At 44.9% G+C, this 24149-nt stretch overlaps 1 protein-coding gene across 3 annotated transcripts in view; it reads right to left on the bottom strand.

The window, feature by feature from the left end:
• Positions 1-24149, bottom strand: part of DOP1A (DOP1 leucine zipper like protein A) — a 1047530-nt gene that overhangs the window by 634356 nt on the left and 389025 nt on the right. For all 3 annotated transcript variants that reach the window (XR_014963003.1, XM_085611023.1, XM_085611022.1), the window contains one exon: positions 7847-8080. Coding sequence is in view for 2 of the 3 variants with exons in the window: in XM_085611023.1 (XP_085467149.1) it covers positions 7847-8080 (234 nt within the window). In the remaining variant the exon portion in view is untranslated. The remainder of the gene's footprint in view (positions 1-7846; positions 8081-24149) is intronic.

Genomic DNA, 24149 nt, shown 5'->3' with positions numbered 1-24149 from the left:
ATGCATCTATTTAGAGACATATTACATCTGCCAGCCCCTCCTAATTGCAAAGGGGAAAAAATTAAAAAGGACAGAATTTGAAAGGATGAGGCAGCAACAGTACAACAAGTGGAGTGTGGGGGTAAAACTAAACGTCACCGAGTAGCGATAGCTGGGGAAGATATATATATATATTTTTTAAAGACAAAACAAACAAGCATTTGCAATGTAATAGGTCTCGCAATTAAGCGAGTTTGAGCTATTGCCATTGTAAATGGCAATGTCTTTCATTTATGAAAGGCATTGTTATTTACAATGGCAATAGCTTAAACTCACAAATGCGAGACCTATTTGCATTGCAAATGCTTGTTTACAATCTTGTTGGTGCCATTGCTAAGACAGTGTCATCTTTTTTTTTTTTAAACCTTGATAGTGACATTGGGAAGACACAGTAAGTTGGAAGTGTGGATTCGTTTAAGTACTATACTCCTTTCGATTGACTTCAATGATATTTTGAACTTTTCGTGGTTCTGCAAATCATTGCAGGGAAGATTCTAACCAAGCTGCTTGTGAAAGCAGCTCTTACTGTGCACACCAAGGCCTGGTCTGCAAACTTGAAAAGGTGTTGTTGAATAAATGAGCTGCAAGTCAATGAAAGACCAGTTGAGCTACAAGTAGATCGGTTTTATTTAACAGAAGACAGCAGCCACGTATAACCTGTTTCAGTTCCCCAGAAAATCTACAATATTCAGAACAGCAATTAAATTCAGCCGGCCCTGCAGCCATTAATTAATGCGACCGGGGCAGGGAGGTGGACGGGGAGGAGGAGTGGCAGGGGAGAGAACTGCAGTTGGGGGGAGGCGAGGGTTACCTCAGGCTGTAAGTTTAGCTGCAGGCTGCTGGAGTGATGAAGACAGTACGCCTTGCAGCACACTCCTAGGCACAATGGAAATGTAGGACATGACCTCTGACGCGGCCAGCTCCGCCCTCACCTGTTCAGCTGTGTGGTGAACACACCCACCACTGTGTGGATACCATTGATTTCGATGATGTCAGTTATTGACTGCAGCACATCAAAGTAGAACAAGAGCGCCTCGCGCGGCAGCAGGGGGAGAGAGGAGGGGGGGGGGGGGGGGCCTGCACGATTCACTTGCGGGAGCGAGCGGCTGGCGCCGCGATAATTGATAGCATATGGTGCCAGCCGCTCGCTCCCGCAAGTAAATCGCCACACGTGCACGCCTTGCCATTGAAGGCAATGGAACGCGTGCACGTTTTTGGCTGAAAAGCCGAAGCCATTGCTAAAGGTCTTTTTGCCTACGCAGCGCGCTATGTAGACGAGACCTAAAAAAGCCCAGCGGGACTAGCAGTGGTGGGAGAAAACACTGCCACAAATGAGATTGATGGGGAAAAGTGCATGTGTGCAGGATGTGAAGTGTGGAAGCTGCACACAGGAGAGGAAGGAAGAAAACACACGCACTCCCATGAAGTGCTAAAAGGAAAAGAAAACTTACCTGAATATGAGCAGTGAAAGGATACAAGTCTTCCAATTAAAAGGATGGTAAACAAGCTCTGTTCAAAGGGAGGGAACAAACACAAAAAGAGGAAGGAAAACCACAGCAAAAGAAGCAAACAAATAAAACTGACAACGGCAACCAATAATAACCAAGCAGCGAATGAAAAGCCCACTTTAATACTGGTACTGTCAACAACAGGGAGACCGCTCTGGAGGTGGACATTTAAACACAGAGCCGGTCCTGCAGCATGGAACGCGCGCGGGGGCCTGCCCGGGTGAAGACCAGGCCAAGACGGGCCCGTCTTAGCCTGTCAGAGACGGAAAGAGGCCGGGCTGGGCCCACCTTCTTGGTTCGTGGACACATTGAACGGGGTCAGGTGTCTTGCTGACTCCCTATGCTCATTTAAGTTCCGAGTGGAAGTGATTCTTTCATCCTTGAAGCGAAGGTAAGCGAGGACTTGGACTCTTTCCAATTTCGGGGTGCATTGTTCTGCTCAACAGTGAACAAGTTGTAATATCGGACACCTAGTACAGTGGCTGCACGTAATCGAGGATTTACATATACACATACAGACTTATTGGGAACAACGAACTGTTGGAAAGTCATATCCTGTATTGTGACTACCCTGTTTGCTTCTGTGTATGTGCAAGAGACATTAATTAATAGGTTTGTGTTTTTGCATCCGTTGTTTCTTGGCACAAGTATTTGAAAGCATAAAATGGGGAAGAGAAATGCTACAACTGCACAGCCCCCACGCACTAAAAAACCTTCTGGGAAAGCATATCATACACTTATCTCACAGGGGCCATGGGGACCATAGAAAAACAGATATCTACCGTGGAAGTCATTGATCACAGGAACAATGAGCGTAACCGGTGTGTTGAATGATGAAGCTGGTCACACCTCTGTGTTCCCAAAAGATGCTATACCTCAGAATGGTTGCATTCTAAATACATCAGACCACATAACACTTAGCGATCAAGAATCCTTCACACAGCCCCCATTGAAGCGCCAAATAAATCCGGCAGAAGAGTGCAAGACTAACGAGGCTGCAGAAAAGGGCGGGTAAAATAGCATGGTGATTAGGCCAACTCCATTGAATTTAGGTAAAAAAACATTTACAATTACTAAAAAACATATCCCAACAGAAGTAGGAAACAGGGCTAAGACTAAATCCCAGAATAATGAAATAGGGAATTTAACTTCCTTAGTGGAAAAATTAGACTCTTTCTTAAGAACCTCAATAGCAAATTTGGAGGAAAGAGTCGCCCAGATAGAAGCAAGATTGGTCAATTTCCTAGTTAAGGAAGGGAAGGAAAACCATATAATGCATTAGAGTTGCCAGGAGAGCCCAGGAGAATATAGTCACATAAACAGAATAAAAAATTATCATGAACTTCACAATGCAGTACAGAATGGAAAGGCTATAGGGCCTTGTACTGTTAAGCTCCACCGGACAGACCCAAACACCCATGAAGATACACCTACGATTCCCATAAATTCCCCACATTCTAATGCTGTGACAAATAGGGGCAGCAAAGTTGCTAACATACGAGTCGGTAGTTCCAGGCAGACACCAAATAATTATAGCTGTATGCCTCTATCCACTAGAATAGTTCAACCTGACCAAATCCGCCTGGATCTACCTCCAGCTGTTACCCCATACACAGTTATCCAGGCAAATGTACCCAGATTGAGGGCACAAGACACAGAATCATGGAATACTTTAAGAAACAAATCCCTGCACTGGCTGGGTACAAAGATAGGGTTTACGGAACAACTTTTCATGGAATTCAAGATGGCTCGAAGAGTCAATTGGCTCGGTAGAGGTAGTAAAACCCTCTCTGGGGACTGCGTGGTACTAACGTTTAAGACCCCTCAGTTAGTGGAGAATATTTTGTGGAAGGCAGGTAATAACACCATAACGTCATCTGGTATAAACATACAACCTCTGGGTTTCTTCTACCAACCAACCCCTAAACATGGGTGGGAAAATACTGGAAGAAACACTAATGAAAGACCCAGTTATATGTATAATGTTGCAGTGGGAAATCATTTTGAACTCCTTCTCTGGACGAAATAGATTGACTGAATAAAATCGATCTAGCCGATTCAGATAGATCACCAGAACACATAATAACAGTCCCAGATATAATTGGCTTTAGTACTAAGGAGGATCCCCTAGGAGCTAGGAGTATGGGCAAGGAATGTAGCGATATTCCTGTAAGAAACACTCATAATGGCGCCGAAACTCATCTATAGGAGGGATGTAGGTCCTGTCTTAGCTAAGGACCAGAGCTATGAGGCAACCCTGCCTTTCACTATATCACAAGTCAGGACAAATATTTGCATCGATAGTGGGAATACAGTCTCTGTTCTATTTTGGAATATTGCTGGATTAAGATCTAAATTGACAAATCATCTATGGCATGAATTTGTGGGGAAATTTAACATACTTTGCCTCCAAGAAACATGGTCTGTAGACGCAATACATATTAATGGCTTTAAGACTTTTCACACACCAGCAATCGCGTCTAGTCATGGAAGGCCCAAGGGGAGCCATAGCATATATGTCTCAAATATGGTGAATATACATAAAATATCTTTTACAAAATCAGAAATTTACTATCAAATTGTGATTTTAAACACGGACAATCGGTACTGTATTGTGTTGATTAACTTTTATAAAAAAAGCCCCGAAGGACCATGTGGTGGTTGTTTTAAAACAACTCATGAATGATATATACACGAGATACAGAACGATAATGCAGAGGATGTTTTTATTGTTTGGGGAGGGTATTTTAACACTGCCTTATGCTAAAAAGAAGATGTAACCTGCGGTTTATCGGATGACGACTACTGTACGCTACCCCATTTTCCTCACTCATTATATGGGGATCTTTTAAATGAGATATTATTCGCCTTGGACTTTGCCAACTTATTATGTTCCCCACTAATCCCTTTTACTCAGACTTCTAATGCTTGAGGTTTGAGTACTATTATAGACTTTATAATCACCCCCAATAGATACTCAACTCGACTTCTGGACTTCAAAACGCACAAGAATGCCACGAGCGACCATTTTCGCCTGAGTGTGATTATATCTATACCTACTAAGGTGCGAAATCCCCAGAGAAAAATGGAACATGCGGCTCAGGATATTGTTTTGGATAAACTTAATGGATACTCCCTGAGATAGGATAAGGTAGAGCCTATTGAGTTTACCAAGAAAGTTGTTGACTACAGCTACAAATCTTTTGAAAAGTGTCTAGAGGAGTCCATGACACACAAGGGTATCTTGGTGTCCTATGCACAGATTACGGAGGTAATTAGAAACACACTGAAGGTTGAATCCAAAGCACATGGGAAGAATCAGGGGTGGTTTGACCATAAATGTACGAAAGCTTATTCAAATCTAAAACATGCCATAAACAAAACTAAAAGGGGTAGAACTGAAATTAGGGAGTGCAGGAAGGAGTATAATCATGCTCTGAAATTATGTAAAAGAGAACTAAAAGATAAAGCACGGGCCGACTTACACGAGGCTAGAAAGAATAAAGATAGCATAGCCTTCTGGCGTGTGGTGAAAGCCCCCTTTTTAACAGTTTATGATATCCCAACTATAGAGATCGCTATAGAGGAAGGACAATGGGTGGACTACTTTTCAAGTATGTGTAGGCAGGTAGTGGAGGATGATGGCATGGATGCTAGTTCTGCTCCACATGTGTCAATGGAATCAGCAAACTACCCCATAGCTTTAACCTTCACCCTGGAGGAGGTACTTCGAGCAATAAACGCCAGTAAGGGAGGTAAGGCCCCTGGTCCTGACGGGGTACCATAGATCTTTTCAAATTTAACAGTGATCTATGGGGCCCACTTCTAACGCAAGTGCTAACAGCTTGTTGTGCAACTGGATTCATAAAAACCTGGTCAGAATCCAACGTGGTACCTATATTCAAAAAAGGCGACGGGCAGAATCCAGCTTGCTACCGTCCCATTATCGCTGCTCGATTCCTCGGTCAAGGTGGCAGGGCACATAGTGCTTAATCGGCTTCAAGAATGGGCGGAGGACAATAATGTTTTATCAGATCTGCAGTTTAGATTTCGGGAGGGATTGGGCACATTAGAACAAGGTCGCAACCTTAATATTCTAATAGGAAAATATACGAGGTCAAGGAGAGGAAGATTGTACTTGGCATTCGTAGACCTCACATCCGCATTCGATTCTGTTATCCACGAGAAATTATGGAATAGTCTAGCTAGTATGGGAGTGGAGGTATCACTAATTCACTTTCTAAGGCAATTGTATATCAACGCGATGGCCCGGGTCCGGTTTGGGTCTAAAGGAGAGTGTACAGCGTCCTTCAATGTGGATAGGGGGGTTAGGTAGGGCTGCGTCCTGGCACCTTTCCTATTTACTCTATACACCAATGGTCTGGAGCAATCAATGGTTGAGAAGTGCAGGGACTTATCACAGATATTTAGCCGCCTCCTACCTGCCCTTCTCTACGCGGACGACACTGTAATAATGGCCCGTACACCACTGGGACTACAATGGGCACTCGATAATTATAACGAATACATGAAAAACTTAGGCCTGAAAGTGAATACTACCAAAACCTTCATAATAACATGTGGGAATGATAACGCGAAGTGCAGATATATCTAGATCGATAGTAAAAAGGTAGAAATCACCACTACATATCCCTACCTAGGAATCTTATTTGATTATAAGAGATCTTGGAGCCAGGCTGTCAAGACCAGAAAGCTACATTTTATGCGAGCATCAACAGCCTTGGTTAACTTTTAAAGGAAATTAGGAAAAAGACCCCCAGTCGAGTTGCTCCATATCTACTGTGCGAAATGCGTCAGTACGGCTACATATGGTGCTGGAATATAGGACTGTGATGTAAATATTATCCAGAAGGTTGAGAACGCTTTAAGATTTTTGTTGGCGGTTCCATGTAGCACTTCAACCTATGCCTGCCATGCAGAACTGGGAGTACCATATATATGAGACATAATAAAAGTACATCCAACCCTCCTTAGGCATCGGATTTGGACCACAGCTAATACAGCATTTAATCGTGAAGTAATAGGAGACAGCCTTAAACTAGAATACGCTCTAGAGATTTGCTGGCTAAAATATATTAAAATAACTTCATGAACGATATGGTACAACCGGATTACTATGATGGCCCCCTTTCTATTGGCTCCATCTCCAGAAAGGCTTTAAAATAAAGGTGTATGGCGCATCTGGAGGCAATTAGATTTGCCAGGGAGGCATCGCGACCCACGGTCCAATCAAATCAAATGCTCTTAAGTACCTTCGGTATTCAGCCCTATTTAATCAATACACCAAGTGGGTTCGATAGACTTGTTTTGACTCGTTTTAGATTGAGCACTTTCCATCGTTTGGTAACTTTGCTAACTTTAAACGACTGGTCTAAAACTCTAAGTAAATGTCCGTGTGATGAGGTGTCTCAGCAATCCACAATGCGTGTAGTACTATTTTGTAAGTTCTATATTGCACAAAGGAGGAGGTGGATTAAACCAATTTTAAAATTGGGGGGTCTGAAGCAATGTCGTCCAGCTTTCTTTGCACTGCAGATTTTAGAAAACGAATGCTTTTCAAGAGATATTGCTTTTTTTTTAAAAAGTACAATTAAGTGTAGGAAAACTATCCAAACTTTTAATGATATAATGTAAAATGTCATGACTCAGTGAGAACCGATTTTAAGCTTGTTCATAAATGCGGTTGTCCAATGAACTAATTTTAATACTGTGTTGTAATGTGTCATTTGTTTTTATAAAAATTGTATGATTTTTTTATCCAAAAATTGAATAAAGCTTGATTTGATCAAAAGTTTTTTGACAACAGACAACCAAAGGGGTCTAAGGAGGAGACCTAAAAAACTGTTGAAAAGACTGCTCTAAATAGGATGTCTTCTGATACTCTGAAGGCAGATGTCCGGTGGCAGACTGGCTGCTAGTAAAGGCTTTGCAACAGCAGACCAGACTGAGACTTTGTCATGGGAAAACGGGCAGTTCCAGAGTATACTTGCAATAACCTGGGAATGATAAATGCTACAATCTTCTTATTGCTCTATAAGAAGTTATAAAAACGTTTACTGTAGTAAAATTGTACAGCAAAAAGAGTAAAAAACACATAGTAAGTAAATCCAAAGATAATCCTGCATTTAACTGCATGAAACCATAATTATAACAGCTCAACCTTTGCCTTAAGATTTTAAGTTATATGACTCAATAAAAATGGCAATAAACAGGGAAAACAATACTCATTTATTTTAAAACAACATGATTAACTTTTAGCATGTAGCTTAAATCGTTACCTTTTTGTCTTCATAGTCTCCTGCATAACTGCTTTCCCCATTTGGAATTCGCAGGCCACCCTGGTTGTCAGGAGACAAAAGCGGAGGCTGAACTTTGCTGAGAATCTTTGAGCAAAGCTTGAGAGAATCTGCGAGCTCAGCCATGTGAAGAGCCTGAAGATGGCTTGTGAGTGCAGAAATCATTCTGAGGAGCAGCTGAGGAAGATGTTCAGTTTGGATTTCAATGTAAGTTTCCTACAGAAGCAATAACACTCTTGTAAATCAAACCATTCAAAAATACAGTACTACTTTCATATAAAAGAAAACAAATCAAGTAAAACTCTAAGCAAAACTGTAACTGCCTGGAAAAAGCCTAAATAGCACATGCAAACGTCCCTGGAATCGGTAGATACTAATTCAAAATCTGTTGGCTGCTCAATAAGAGCAGGTGACTTGACAATAGAGAGTCAAGTTTGCTAAAGGCGTGAGATCATGTTCAAGTTAACATATCATATGTTGCAAGTCTGAAAAGCACTTCTATGTCACTAGCGGGGTCTAGTTGCTGGATAGTGTTATAGATTATTCAGAGATACTGAGGTTTACAACGTCCTTATTGTTGGGCCAGGCACGTTTTAGCCAATGTAAGGAAGATGAGGTGGTACAGAACTCCAGCTTGGCAGAGGTGAAAAAGAAGGCCTTGTCTGTCTGGGAGCTGACCTGCTCACAATATAAGGTAGGTAACTTTTTCTTCTGATGGATAGATCTACTTGCAGATTTCTCACCTCTTGAATAGATTGCCAAGAAATATCAGCTCATGGACAAAGGGCCTGATGGATAGTTATACTAGGAAGCCCTGCAACACATACTATGTGAAATGCACATCCCTTCTTATCCTCGAATTTAGTCAGTAGTGCTTGGCTAAGGGGCGAAGGGATAACCAAGTGTTTGCTCTGCAGAGGTCAACTATAGTGATTCCTCAGCCAAGGCAGATGTAGAGATCTTGGATCTCATGGAAATAGCGCTAATGCCGTACATGGGCTCCTTCTGGGCCACTGCATCGCATATTTTAATGCAAGGAATAATCCATTTCTTTAATCTCTTTTCTGCACCTTTTTATTGCCAACATAATGCATAAGGACCTGGTTGCCAACCTGGGATTCCTCTGAGCAGTCAATCTAAAAACTGACCACCCTCTTAGGATCCAGTCTATGTTCCTCTTTATTATTGTTTTTTATTTGGGTGGGGTGCGGGGGGATGGGGAGGGGGAATTTGACTGATTGACCCAGATGGAAGGGGATCAGCAAACTAGAAAGGAAAGGACACTTGTCGGAGAAGAATGAAGTAAAGGCAGGCCTGACGATCAGTGTTTGCAGCTCACTTCTAACACATGTAAGGGCAACAAGAAAATGGCTTTAAGCATTAGAAGACATCAAGAACAACCAGTTAGAGAATCAAACGAGACTTCATTAAAAAGGTAAGCATATTTTTTTTTAAGCGCTTTAATAAATGCAGTGAGACATTAAGACATCACATAATATAGCAGGTAAGCAAGAAGTTAACCACAGTCCAAGTAAATCATGCAGTAGACCAGAGTAGTCACATTATAGGGTTGCCAGTAGCTCTATAAGCAATGAGTGGGCCGCTGTACTCCAGGACGGGTACGAGAGCGTGGTTGGTCCAACTTAGGGAGGAGAAAGTAGCCAGTCTCTGATGGAGTTCCTAAAAATAAAATGGATCGCTACTCTGGGGTGACCAGTGAGTCCAGTATGGATGGTGTAGTTAGGGTGAGGAGACTGTCTGAGTCAAGCTGTGCCCGGTAAGTTTTGAGGGGGCCCCAAAAGTCCTTGGGTCTGGAAGGGATCCATCCAAATCAAAGTGATCAATACAAGCAATCAAATCTGTTAGCCATTCGTTATTTGCCTGGACTTGCAATTTATATCAGCACATGGCTACCCTCCACTTAGCCAGTAATAACACCATAGCAACATATCTATGTATGTGGGGAGGTACCATTTTAACATAGAAGGGCCAGTCACGGATCTGCAATTAATCTTTTTACTGTCATATCCGTGAGAAAACAGAAGATCTTGTTCCAATACTGGTTAATTGAAGGGTACACCCATGATAGATGGAAAGCTCTGTCTGCTCCACAACATGGGTAGCTATGGGATCTAGAGTAATCTATCCTTTGCTGTTTAGCAGGTCGATGGATGAACTTAAAATGTATGGTTTTATAGCAAAAATTAATCAATATTGATTGTGTCTGTGTGTAGCAGTATTTCTACTTAGTTGCTGGCATCTCACCCTCGAGATCCCTTTCCCAATCTAGTTAATGAAAAAGTGTGCCCCCAGCACGAAGTCCCATCATCATCTCATAGAATTGAGAGACAGTCTGGCCATTTCCTGTGCTTCTGTGGGGAACCACGGTATATTCTACTTAGCGGTGTATCGAAGTCTCATGTGTGTGTAGACTGTGAAGGGTGACTGATCCCTGTGATGTAGCAATTGATCATAAGACAAAAAAGTCCCACTGGTATATAGGTGGCCGAGTTCTGTGAGCCCCGCATTCAGCAACAGGCTTTGAACAGGAGTCCTTTTGTCAGAGGGAAGAGGTGATTATCTGCAAGTAGGAGGGCTAGGGAGTACGAAAAAGGGAGCTGTGCCATAAGTTGCAACCTCATCCAGGACAAGGCAGCAGTGGAGACAATCTCGGTTTAGGGCAGAAGGCAGCCAACTGGTATTAAGGACACCAAAGAGGTTTGTGCATTTTACTCTTTCTCCAGGAAAAGATATAGTAGTCTTCGATCTGGGTTGTACCACCATCGGAAAAAATGTTCCCTGAGCTGCTCGAAAACAAGTCTCTAAATGTGGTACTTCAAAACCACCCCCTCTCATATGGCAGGATTAGCATCTCCCAAAGTATCCTGTGCTGATTGTCTGACCAGATCAATCTAATTTGGAACGTACATATAGAGCAGAAAAACGTTTTGTTTAACATAATAGGAATGTTTACAGAAAAATATAGGAATGTGGGGAGGATGATCATTTTAATGAGTGTGACTCATCCGGCTAGAGACACCAGTACTTTTATCCAAGTGTCCATTGTGGGGTGGGAGTAAAAGGAAAATTTGGTGGTCGCAGAGTGTCTGTGTCTCCATACATCCACTAGTGAGCACACGTTCATATATCCAGTGAGTGCCTCAACTACCCATGAATGCCTGGGGTCCACTGGAGCATTCTGGAGTGAGATCAAGGACCAAATTGAAATGGACTCCCCAGATAATCGTACCCCCACAGTAAGCGTTATACCAGAAGAAATACTGATGCATGCTGCATTTCCTGGCCAGAACAGCGGGACACGCTAGTGCATAGTGTGTTCCGTGGAGCATATTGATATCTATTTGATGGTGTTCCAAGTATGCGCATACTCGATGGACTTTGCTGGCATTATTAAGGCCTCCGACATTCCTGGATAACAATTTTAACATCCGGATAGCTGGAGCCATAAAATAGGGAACAGTAATACAAATTGAGTCATGGGCGTCACATTAACCATAGTGGTAAAACTGCATTGGAGTGGACTGCTTGAAAGCAAAAGTAATGCTGTCAAACATTCAAACTCGCCCCATCTGCCCTACCACAATCAACACCCCAACTGTCAGTGGCAAGAACCCCAAAAAATCTAAACCCAAACCCTGTTGGTTAAACATTTGGTGATACACACCTAGGGTGTGGCCTAGTGGCAACTATCATCGCCCATTTAAAGGATTACAGCTCGCATCATAAAATGGTAAGTGGTATCACTAACTGGGCACTGTACATCAATTTGGAAAGTCCGTAAGAACTTTGAACCAGTCGGTCATACAACAGTATCACACAATGTAAAGGTCCTTTCTGCATCACTCTACATCACTTATGGGTGCATGTGGAGTGGAAAGTCTGCTATTCTGTGCAGTAAGGGGAGAGTCTGGGGTGGATCCACGCGAGCCAAGCAACTTTTTGCATGCCTGCACGGCCACCATCACTGTCGAGAAGATCCATGGTCTGCCATCTACTTCTACTTGCAAGCGTGCTGAATACAGCAGACAGCAAAGTGAGTGTTTGATACAAATTAATTTGCATTGGGCCTCCTGCACAGTGTTATGAAGTCTGGCTAGATGATATCTCCGACCCATGATAGTGCAAGGGGCCCTTCTCTCTGGTGAGGCAGAGCATGGTATCCCTGGTCCCTATAATTGAGGAGGCATGCAATAAGGGGCCTAGAAAAGGCTCCAGTTGGGGTCTTTGGCCCCAATGTGTTGTGTGCCTTTTCAGCTACGAAGGCCATAGAAAATAACTCCCTGCCAAAGAGATCCAACAACCATGTTTCCAAAAAACGTCAGCTCGCTTCAGGCACCCACGTGATCGGGACATTGTTATGACAAGAGTCTCAAAGTTTTCGTTCTTTCTAGCCACCATTCGCATCGGTTTCTCGAGTTGGGAGACTTTCTCTGTCATGGCAGCATCATCGTCCTTGATATCAGAGATGCTCTTCTCAGCGCCATCCAAGCATAGGTTTTGTCTATTATTGTCTGTCTGTCTGTTAGACGGTTGAGATGACTGGTCACAGTATCTATTTTGCAGTCGACGGAGGCCAGCCCAACTTTTAGGTCAAGTAGTATTACCTAACTGGAGGCCCCCCAGTCCAAGGACATCATCTCCCGGGAATCTCCACGCCAGCCCCACCGGTAGTAAGCAAGTGTCCAATAGACACATGGCTCTCAAACCTAAGTCTGCTTTCCTTCTTTTGGTTGGTCTTGCCCATTGTTTCAAATAATAAAACGTCCAGATGGGTGGCACAGCAGAGAGGATGAAGGGGTGAGGGTATCACCACCAAAACTGCAGGTACAGACACGGCAATGTGGTTGGATTAATCCCAGTAGGGGATGCAGAGTGGCCCAATTGGGAGCGAAGATCCCAGGGACCCAGGGGCAAATTTATCAAAGGATGCGCTAATGGCCACGACCATTAATCAATATCCCAGGGTATGGAGAGTTCCAGATCCTACATGCCACAGAGTATTCCTTCCAGCTACAGGCAGAACTTTTGCTCAGAGGCGTGGTGGTGCAGGGTATCGGGTGTCGAGAGAAGACACCGACCCCATCATAGCAATTCACCCAGCTTGCAGCATGACCACCGCTGTCAAGGGTGAAAGGCTGGGTGTAGGCGAGAACAGCCGCTATTATTGTAGGTGCACCGTGGCCTGCCCTCCCCCCCCACCACCACAGCTACCTGACTCAGCGAGCAGCAAGCACGGCAAACTTCGGCTTGCCAGCTGCCCCTGTTGCGGCCGGGCCTCGGAGACCCACTCATTCGTTAAGTCGCAGGTGTGTTCTACTCAATGGGGTGCTGCCGGGTAAAGAACAGGATCACTGAATCAGCAACAAAGCTAAGGTGAGTTAAGCCATGATGGTGGTTAAACCTTTTTTTTTTTTTTAAACTTCAACAAAATAGGGTCCAGGAGGCAGGGTCAGGTCAACAAGGCTGAAAGATATCCCTTCACTATATCCATGGCGCTTCTTTTTTGGGCGAATGAAAGTGCAAGCTTCAAGATGTCAAAAAAAAGATGTAAAAAAAGCAAGCTTTCAAGGGATCAGACTGGTTGTCTGTTCACTAAGTGACAAAGCTACACTACCTTCAGTTTTAGTGAACGAGCGACAGGCAGACAATATGACATCCATCATGCCTCCAGGCAGCTGAAAAACAATCAAATGTCCCAGCTTAATCTCCACGCATAAAGGTATAGTCTCTTAAGATTCGGTTGAAGGACCTGTCTGTCTGTTTGGGAAAGAAGATCCACCCGGGGGGGGGGGGGCTCGGAGGCTTCGCGACACAGTGGGAGGTGCAGAAGGTCTGCAGGTTCCACACCCTTCTTGGCCAACACGGGTTAACTAAGATAGCTTGGGAATGGACATGGATGATCTTCCACAGTACCGGAGGAATCAAAAGTAAGGGAGGGAACCAGTCAGGGAAGTGGACATCTCCATTTCAATCAATTATGTTTCCCAAAGCTTCTTGCTTTGGATACTGGAGGACAAGAACATCAGGCAATAAGAACCAGAGGAAATCCACATCAAGCATGCCCCATTGAGCGAAGATGCTTTTCAAACACTCCGGGTTTGCCATCATCTACCACTCTGCGTTGGTGCACTCAAGGCCAGAGTTTTAGAGACTCCTGACAAAGAGGTTGAGACCTCACTCCCCCTTTGCTTGCACATTGTGGTCGCATTGTCTGTCTAGTTCTGGACAGACAGACGGTGAAGGAAAGAGAGGAATGCCCGCAGCACTAGTTGAATTGCCCTCAGTCATGCAGGTTTATGTGCAACTTCTGCTCTGCTGGAGACCAGAGGTCTCTGATCTCACATTCCTCCAGATAAGATCCCCTTCATTGATTAAAAAACAACTGTTACTACCTCGGCCAAGTCCAAAGGGTATTTGAAGGACATTCTGTAAACTACACTCTCCTCCACACCCCTCCAGGCAAGATCTGCTGCAGCATCCTTGGAGATCGTTACCCAGTCCGACAGATCTCCTTCGTGTTGGAGCCACTGCCTCAAGAGGCAACACTAAAGAGCCTCCATGTACCTACTGGCATCCGTTACTAAGAAGATGCAAGAAGATGTAAGAAGCTAGCAGACTGAGCAGGTGCAGGACACACAAGATTGGAACATGGGACCTTTCCTGAAAATGCAGCAATAGGGCAAGGATGTTCCATATTCTCCGTGCAGGTTAAAATGCCCTCAACAAGGTGGCATCTAGTACTGCCCCTATGAACAGAAGTCACTGGGAGGGCTCCAGGTGAGATTTTGGCTCACTGATGGAAATACCCAGGTCACCCAACTGCAAATGGGGCTGCACAATCTTCAGAGTCCTGGCTTGATTTCATTAAAGACAGCGGAGGCTAACATTATGCAATAACCTTTTATTGCTGCCCCAACATTCAGCCCATTAAAGAACAATAATACATCATAAAGCTTTAAAATGTTGAGACAAGATATATATATATATCCAGGGCATGCAGTCATCATCCTCTTTAATCTGCGATGAACCTTGATAAAAACTTCAACTTCTGCCAAACTTTATAAGTTGTATGAAAATAAAAATTCCAAATAAATCTACAAGCTCTCAATGCTATAACACTATCCATTATAAACCTGTTAACAAACCTAACTAATTCCTTTATCTTATTCCTTTTTGATATATATTTTTTTTTTGGAAAGAATTTTTATTAATTTTTCCCTCCAACCGTTGCTTCATCAGATCAGCATTACTTACAATAGCCTCGGCATTACAATATAAATTAGATCCGTAGCATTCTCTTCCCTAACACCCCCACCCCGCTCCCTCTCTACCCCCACCCCCCCTTGTCAGTGTGCCCGTAGCAGACCCCCTCTCCACAATACACACATTACTCCAAGAATTAGAGGAGCCTAACCCAAGGTATGGGAGGTGCCCCAGTGACGCTCTCAAAAGGACCAAAAGCCGCGCGCCGTCGCGCAGGTACACACCACTCCCACGGCCCGACCACTTGCCACCTCCTAAAAAACTGTACAGATGCCACGTTCTCGCGGAAAATATTCAAGTGGCTTCACCCTGAGTAGACTCCCCGGCAGTCCCAGTGATCCCCTCCTCATTCCCTATAGACCGGGCCATGAGTGCAGGATCCCCATCTTCCCCAACCTGCTCCCCTGGGCAACGAAGCCCCTCCACCAAGGCTCCCCACACCCTAGCAGCGTCCAACGCCTGGTCATTAGAGGTACGCCTGGCCAGTTGTAGACGAAGCATCCCTTCATTCCCTGCCCATACCAGGAAACTCAGCTTCCTCCTCCTAACGCTCGGTCCTGCCCTAGCCTTCCAATGCAGGGTAAGTTCCCTTTTTGCCATTATCAGCCCCAGATCATAACATTTGCTCGTAATTTTTGTGCGGGGGGTGTGCGGAAACCAGAGTAGCAGGCAAGTTCCCATGTCCACCTCCAGGTCCCGCTCAGTCACTTGATTCAAACACGCCACCACTTCAGCCCAATACGAGCCCAAACCTGGACAGGACCAGAACATGTGTCCAAAGTCAGACCCCTCCGCATGGCACCGAGGACACATTGGTGGAGAGCCTCCAAAAAAACACCAGATCTTCACCGGTGTTAAGTAGGCTCTATGGAGAGTGTAAAATTGGACCAGTTGAAACCGAGCGTTACGTGTGCCCTTCCAGGCACGCCACAACAGCTGTGACCACACCGTCTCTGGTATAGGCCTGCCAAGGTCCCCCTCCCATTTCTCCCGCAGGGCAGCCAGGGGCGCGAGCCCCTCCGTGGACATCCGCCCATAGAGACAGGTAATGGCCTTAAAGGTGCCCCCCGCCATAACGACGTACTGACATCCCAAGGACGTGGGGGGTTCCGACAACCCCATCTGCCAATGTTTCTGAATCCCGGACACCAAGGCAGAGTGAAGAAGATAATCCCCGCGCTGCAGGGCGACATCCCTTTGCAATTCCTGGAATGGCAACAAAACCCCCTCTCTGTAGAGGTCCCCGAGCATATGGGCCCCGCAGTCCTCCCAGCCCGCCAATGCCGACCAGTCTCCGCCATGCGGGAGTGCCGTACACATGCCCAAAGGAATCTCCGGCGCATATGGAACCACGAAGCCTGTTCGTTTCTGACTACGGATACAACAGAGCCGAAACGTGCGCTCCTCGAGTGTGAGCTGGTCTAACCGGAGTTTTTGCTGCAACACAATGAATGACAACACATGCCTAGGGATAATCCGACCCTGCGGGCCATCCGGGCCTCTAAATTCGCGCGCCACCGCCTGCCTGAGCCATTGCAGCTGCGCAGCCAAATAATACCATTCAAAATCTGGAGCTGCAAGCCCCCCCTCTACCCGCGGTCGCATTAAAAAAAAGTGGCTAACACCACCCGACGTCTGCCCGACCCCCAAATGAACCCAGTCGTCAGGGCTCGGAGCGCCTTAAAAAAAGAAGCCGGAATCCATATCGGCAAGGTGCGAAAGAAGTAAAGCAAACGTGGCAGCGCTACCATTTTCAGCAGCGCCACTCGGCCGGCCACCGACAGCGGGAGGGTGCTTCCTTTTTTATATATATATATATTTTTTTTTTTAACAAATATGTTTTTTGTAGCTTTTTTTCTTTCTCTTCTCCTAGGGTGAGGAGGGTTGAGATAATGTTAGCCTCTTGTCTTTAATAAAATCAAGTTTCTCTTTGCATGTTAATTGGAGCATCACCATTTCATTACAAGACCGGAGGCTATCATTATGCATGTTTAAAGGCATCCAGCGCCACACAACTCACATGCTCCACAGGTCTTAAATAAACATTTGCGAAAGTATTCGCATTTGACCAAACGTCTGTTTTTAATATATCTGTTAGCAAACCGCCTGCCCAGAAAACCTTACTAGCCATTGCATTTCTCGAAGAATGGGGACCAAATCTAGAAAGATCTATTCCTGCTTCACTCATTTCTATTCTCACCAATCAGCTAAAGTAGCTGTTGAGACTGCTTTATAGGGTTTGACATAAGACAGTAACAACTATTCCTCACCATATGCCCTAAACCCCAGCATCTAGCTCTCATATGACCACATACATTTCAAAGTGGCATAATGAAACTTGAGGGGGCACCTCTGCAAAGTACATAGAGGGGAGCTGCGCAACATGATCCCCGTCAGGGGCTCTCAGCCGCTGCCCATGCACAGTGCTGGATGAGGCCCCATGGACCTTGGGGCCCTCCCGCACCACAGGGGCTGCGGGGGCTATTGTTACACCACTGACATTTCGCCACACCCAGCTTCTAACACTCATGAAACTAGGGCTAAAAAATATCTCAGACATAGTTTTATTATTTTCCAAATGTCAAAATGTACCCCCTTCAGGATAATAGAATCTATTAAAATTTTCCAATGCTTTAACGTCCGAAACCCTTCTAAAGGAAACTAGGCAAAGTAAACTAGGCAAAGTAAAGTTGCTAACTTCAAAGAGATCTGTCTAAGAGAAAGGTCATTATTACCTGGCCAAGAAGTAAATAACCTGGAAATTAGACTAATGTCCCATAATGATTCATAACAAGCATTAGGGGGTCTCCTTATAATAGGGAGTTATTCTTACACCCTTCATAACTCTCCTGGTCAAAGGGTCACTTCCTATTGCAAAATTATTAACTAATGCATGCTCAGCAGAGACAGCTGATCTATAACAGTTAATAGTCCTACATGAGAGGCCAGTGTTGAACAAATCCGCTAGATAGTTTTTCACCTCCGCCACAGGAACTTCAACGGGATTGAAATCCCTGTCCATGCACCAACTACACCACTTATTCCATACCCCCTTGTATCTCTTTCTAGAGCCCAGGACTCATCCAATAGATCTATAGCCTTTCCTGAAAGTCATGAATATCTACTGATGCTCCTGAAATCTTCCAGACAAGAAGGTTAACTTTCCATTCTAAAACCAAGGGGTGCTCCTCTCCCTCTGAATTCACCAGAAGACCTTAACACACCTGAACCAGAAGGGGTATTGCTACAGCGAGTTCCATCACCTGTGGGAACCAAACCTGAAACTTCTAAAAGGGTGTCACTAGAAGGATACTACAACTGTCCGTTCTCACCTTCATCAACACTTTCTGGATCATCATAAATGGGGGAAAGGCATTGCCTCCCTCTCTTCCCCATTCTTGTAGAAAGGCGTCTACCATCATTGTCCCAGGGTCTGCTCTCCAACTGTAGTACTTGGGTACCAGATATGTTAACCTGCTCACAAACAAGTCTTTATGAACAGGACCCCATAGTCTCTGAATCAGACTGAAAACCTCTAGATTCAATTTCCAGTCGCTGAAGTTCCTGAGGTACCTTGAGTTCTAATCACCCCTTACATTCTGAGGACCAGGAAAGTATTCTGCTCTCAAAAGTATATTGTGATTCCCAACAGAAATGCCAAATTTATTTCGCCAGATCTGCCAGAACCTTTGATCTCGATCCGCCCAGGTGGTTTGTATAGGAATCAGTTGAAAATTTGTCTAAAAGAATCAGTGCCACTGTGTTCATCAAAAGATCCTTGGAGCTCATCAAGGCCTACCAACATCTCTAAACAATTTATGTGAAACCTGTTTTCTTCCCTGGATCATCTTCCTCTTGTCTCTAAACTGTTCAAACGTACTTCCCAGCCCTAATTGCTGGGATCCAGTTCTAGAAACAATTCAGGAACATTCCCAAAAATTGCTTTGCCATTCCAAGCCTCCAGATTTTTCAAGCACCATTCCAAAACCTCTCAGACATCCACAGACAGGGAAAATGAGTCCACATACCATAAGCATTTCCTTAGACCCAAAGCCTTCCGCCTTTTGAAAGCCCCTGTAGGGTAAAGGACTTTGGGAAATGGCCTGAATAGAGGGGGACAGTAGTCCCAAAACTCTTGTTAGGTCTCTTAAGGTGATCCCGTTTCTGAAACCTCAGAAACTCTATGTTCTGTGTGGGAACTATAACAGACTTTTCTACATTTACTATAAATACCCAACTCTCTAGGAGGTTACCTGTCCAAACCAAATGCTAAAGGAGAAATAACCCGTCCTGGGACATTAGCAAAATGCTGTTCAAATAAAATATTAGTCGGATGCCTCTCTCTCTGAGGAAAACTACCTCTTGGAGCATCACCTTGATGAAACACCATGGAGCTGAGATCAGCCTGCAGGGTAGGCAGAGGAACTGCTATAGGACACCTCTCTATCTGAAACGCAAATATCTCAGACTGTCCTTCGCCATAGGTGTCATGAAATATGCGTCCTCTAAGTTCAATTTCGCTAACCAATCTTTTTTCTGTAAAATACTCTTCAACAGATGGATTCCTTCCATCTTGAAATGTCTGTAAACCATGAACTTGTTTAACTCCCTTAAATTTATTATAGGATGCCAACCTTCTTTTTCACAAGGAAACCCGTACTCACAAAAGCGGACATCTCTTCTGACTCTACAACTTGAATCAAAGCCCCTTTCTCTAACAATTGGGCCACCTCTGCATCTATCAGTTCCATTGTTTCTGCATCTAAGGCCAATGCCCCTGGCTATTTCACTGGAGGGGGTGGGCTTGGAGGCTCGGTATTGGAATGGATGAGATCTTTTCTCAGTAACCGTTCTCAAACAGTCTGGACATCTCCTTTTTCAGCAGAAATCCCATCCTTGAATGTGGGGGTCCCGCAAGGATCTATTCTTAGTCCCACGCTGTTTAATCTGTACATAACCCCTCTTGCCTGGATAAGGCGCTGGAGACGGCAGCTGCGTGGGAGGCGTTGGTGCAGGCACTGCGAGATTATGAGCCAGGCGGGGAGGGAGACGACCGAGCAGGAGATGAGGGGATGACCCCGGAGCAAACTGGGCACATCACATAACTCGACACATTGGTATTCCTTGGACTGTACGATATCAGAGGGCAGAGACGGCCGCATGCGTTGCTGATGAGGACTGAGGGAGGGGGAGGGAATTTAGAAGTTTCATAGGGTTTAGGGGTAGAGGTTTTGTTATGTAGCTTATTGGTTTATGCGTTGTATAGACTGGGAGGGATTTCTATGACCCTGCGTTAGGTATTGTATGATTGGCGGGGGGCTTGTGCTTTATTTTCAGGAAGTATGGTGAAACAAATTGTGTAAGGCTTTGTGTGTGGTTGCGCAAAAAACCAATAAACTATGTTTAAAAAAAAAAAAATAACCCCTCTTGCCCTTCTCGCCGAGAAGTATGACGCCACAATAGTGTCATACGCGGACGACACTCAACTGTTGTTCACGTGCGAGAAGGGCTCGGAGTTTGACGGGGACTGCATAAAAAACTGCCTCATGGAGATTTTTGCATGGTTTAATGGCAGCCAATTAAAGTGTAACTCGGATAAATCGGAGACCATCTTGTTTGGTTCGCACCCTCATGAAGCTTGGCATGCCTGGTGGCAACAGGACATGTCCCCCGCCCACTGTCGGAAGTCACGACTGTGAAAAATCTGGGGGTTAAATCGGATTCTGCATTCTCTATGAAGATGCAAGTCCAATCTGTGGCAGGCACATGTTTTGGGATTTTGAAAATGTTGAAACATTTTCTCCCACTTCTGCCAGTATCGCATCGTAAAACAGTGGTTCAGGCCTTGGTGTTATCGAGACTGGATTATGTCAACTCGTATCTGGGACTCCCCGAGTCGTCTGCAGATCATCCAGAATATGGCTGCCAGGGCTATTTTTCGAACGAAGCCTAGAACACATACTTCACATCTTTTATCTTCACTCCACCGGCTTCCAGTGCAAAAAAGAATTCATTTTAAAGCTCTAGTCCTGGTTTTTAAGGCTTTCCATGGGATCGGGGCACCGTACCTAAGGGAAAGATTTCAGCCTTACTTGCCTCAGCGCTCCCAGTCCCTGACCCTGGTTCCAATGGTCAGGCTCTCACGGGTAGGAGGAAGATCGTTTCAGGTTATTGCCTCCCGACTTTGGAATAACCTCCCTCTCTCACTGCGTCGGAGTCCATACCTTTGGACTTTTAGACGGAACATTAAGACGTGGCTTTTCCAGCTATAGGTTTTTTTTTCAGTTACGGTGACCAAGGGCGTTTGTTTGTCAGTTGTTGGTGGTCCTCCGCAGCGCCGGGACACTCCTTGGAGTAGCTGCACGCTCTACAAATCACAGATAACATAACTTAACATATTTGTGTTGCACAGGTGTTTCCCAGAACTCGATCTTGAAGCCAGCCACGGTCTCCAAAACCCACCCGTTTCCTGCTATTTTCTCCCCATTGCGGGTGAAGAACCACAATCTTCTCCCAACATTTACATGGTAAGACCTAACTGTGGGGATTGTGCTCACATTGAGATCTTGTACCTTGAGGTCTTGATCTTGAATTTCTCTCTTTCTGAGGGTAGAACCTTGAGTTGGGGCGGTAACCCCTACCGCAATTCCCATAGCTTGTGGGATCTAGGGAGTAATATTGGGACCTAAAGGATCCACGGCTGGCAGCCAGTCCCCTCCTGACAGCCCTTTCAAAAAAAGTTCTTGAGCCGAATAAGAGTCTCATACTGGTCTGATCCTTGCTAAAGGCGCTAAAGGTTGAGACATACTTTCGCAAGGATTTGACATTCTCCCCAAAGAGAAGTCCTCTCTGTTGGACAAATCGGCTAATTTTGGGATCATCCTCATTAGGACTGCTTTTCTTCTATCAGCAATCAGGCCTGCATTTGAGTTCCCTAGCATTCAAACGGCACACTGTGCCCAGCCTCTCAAAAGGTCCACATTGACCCTGTATTCATGCTTCTGGCCTCCTCTGCCATATCAAGTACGAGTCAAAGTACCCAGCATATCAAGGACTTTGTCCGGACACTGCTTCAGGCACTTCTCAAACCCCTTCCTGGGGTCCTTTCCAAATTTGAACAAGAAGGTTATAAGTTCAGGATCTAAGTTGGGTGTAGTACCGGTCTTATCTCCGGTGGATGGCCTGGGGCACTCAGCCTTCAACTAATTGCGGGTATCTTTATATAAAGATTTCCTGACCCATAGTTTGAGAAATTTAGTTATGTGGTCCATGGGTGACAATTTGGCACTCCATGGGTGTTTTATCATATTAGGATAAAATATATTCCCCCCAAAGGGGTCCTTTATCCCCGCAGAGGTAGATGTCTGGTCCAAATCGTCATCTAAGCTCTTAAAGAGGTCCAACCTCTCCTGAGGGTCAAATACTTATTTATCCCACTCTAAGTCATCATACTCAATAGTTTCCTCCTCAACTGAGGAAATCTGCCCATCCCGCAACTCTTTTGTGCCATCAAGGTCACTCTTTCCCAACATGCCACTAAAGAAAATCTTTCCCAGGGCCCCGTCAAGGTGGCCTTTTCTTCTTGTGCTGCTGTGAGCACCATAATCTATTGTAGCGCCAGACTACCTCTCGCATAGGTGTTGGTTTCTGCCTTCTCAAGCGGTTTCCTCTTCTGGGAAGCCTTACCCCTCTTATGGGCGTCAGCGGTAGAAGGAGAATCCCCCTCAGACAAGGAAAAATGATTTTCCTCCGAAGGGATATTCCTATTCCTCTTCGCAAGTGCAGCATCCACCGCCTCTCTAACAGAGGATCTTAGTTCCTCCTCCAGAAATCTCTTGTCTTAGTTCCTCCTCCAGAAATCTCTTGATAGAGTCCCCACTAGTTCAACCCCAGGGTGAACCTGGGTATAGGACACCTCCATAATGATCACTTGAAATAAAACCACAATGTTAACATTATATAACAAGTTGTATTTTTTTTTAAATGGTCAGAGTATGAAATATAAAGACTTAGGAAAAGTCTCTATTTCATTCAACTTCATCTGAAAGAGAACCTCAACAAGGCCAGCAGGGGGAGCTCAGGCTCTGCTGTAGGCTCCAGTTTGATACGAGTTCTCTAAAAGGCTCTTAGTTAGTACAATTAGGCTGCAGAGTCAAGGCCAAAATGCTGTTAGTCACCATTCATTTTACAATGAATTTAATCAAATGTCAGCAGGTTGCCTGGCAACACGCTCCCGCTGCCAAACGACCCTTGCACGAAAACAGTGAAGGGGGAGAAGTCCTTAGTAAGCATCACTGCGATTGCCTGGCAACGCGCTCCTGCTGACGCACGTCGCCAGGCAACCTTCCCAAATTCACAATGAAGGACACCTAGTCCTCTTTCTTCTATTAATAGTCAAGCAACCATGGAGTCGATGCTTCCGCAATTGCGCATTCCTCCCCAAAGCAGAGGGGAAAGAAGCTGCGGGGGAGACAGCACCACTACCGCGATCGCAGAGGGACAGTGATCGCAGAGCTAGGAATCAAGAGGGTGCCTGTAAATAGGTTCTGCCAGCGAGGAGCAGACTGATTGTCAACAAAGAAGCCGATCAGGGGACAACGAAGCCAGTGGCAGGCCAGGCCGCTGTGCTGATAAAAAAAACACGTTTTGCAAAACGCCAAGCGGTTGTTCACGATACCAGGTACAAAACCATAGTAAACTACCACAGTTGAAAGCGGTTTACACCTAGCACCAAATACTTACCAGGCCCAACTATAAATTGGAAGGGCAATCCCACACCCAACAAAACTAGGTATAATCAAAACAATAATTAATCATCAACAGACAAAAGAAATAGCAGTAGTACTTATCTGTAAGGGAGAAGCTAAAAAACAGAAGATGATGACTGCATGCCCAGGATATATATATATTGTCTGAACATTCTAATTCTTTATGATGTATTATTGTTCTTTAAACGGCTGCATGTTGGGGCAGCAATAGCCTGCTGGTAGCCTCTGGTCTT

The sequence above is a fragment of the Triturus cristatus genome, chromosome 6 (genome assembly GCF_964204655.1).
Source record: "Triturus cristatus chromosome 6, aTriCri1.1, whole genome shotgun sequence".
Taxonomy (NCBI): domain Eukaryota; kingdom Metazoa; phylum Chordata; class Amphibia; order Caudata; family Salamandridae; genus Triturus; species Triturus cristatus.
This window is presented reverse-complemented; position numbering and strand designations above follow the sequence as displayed.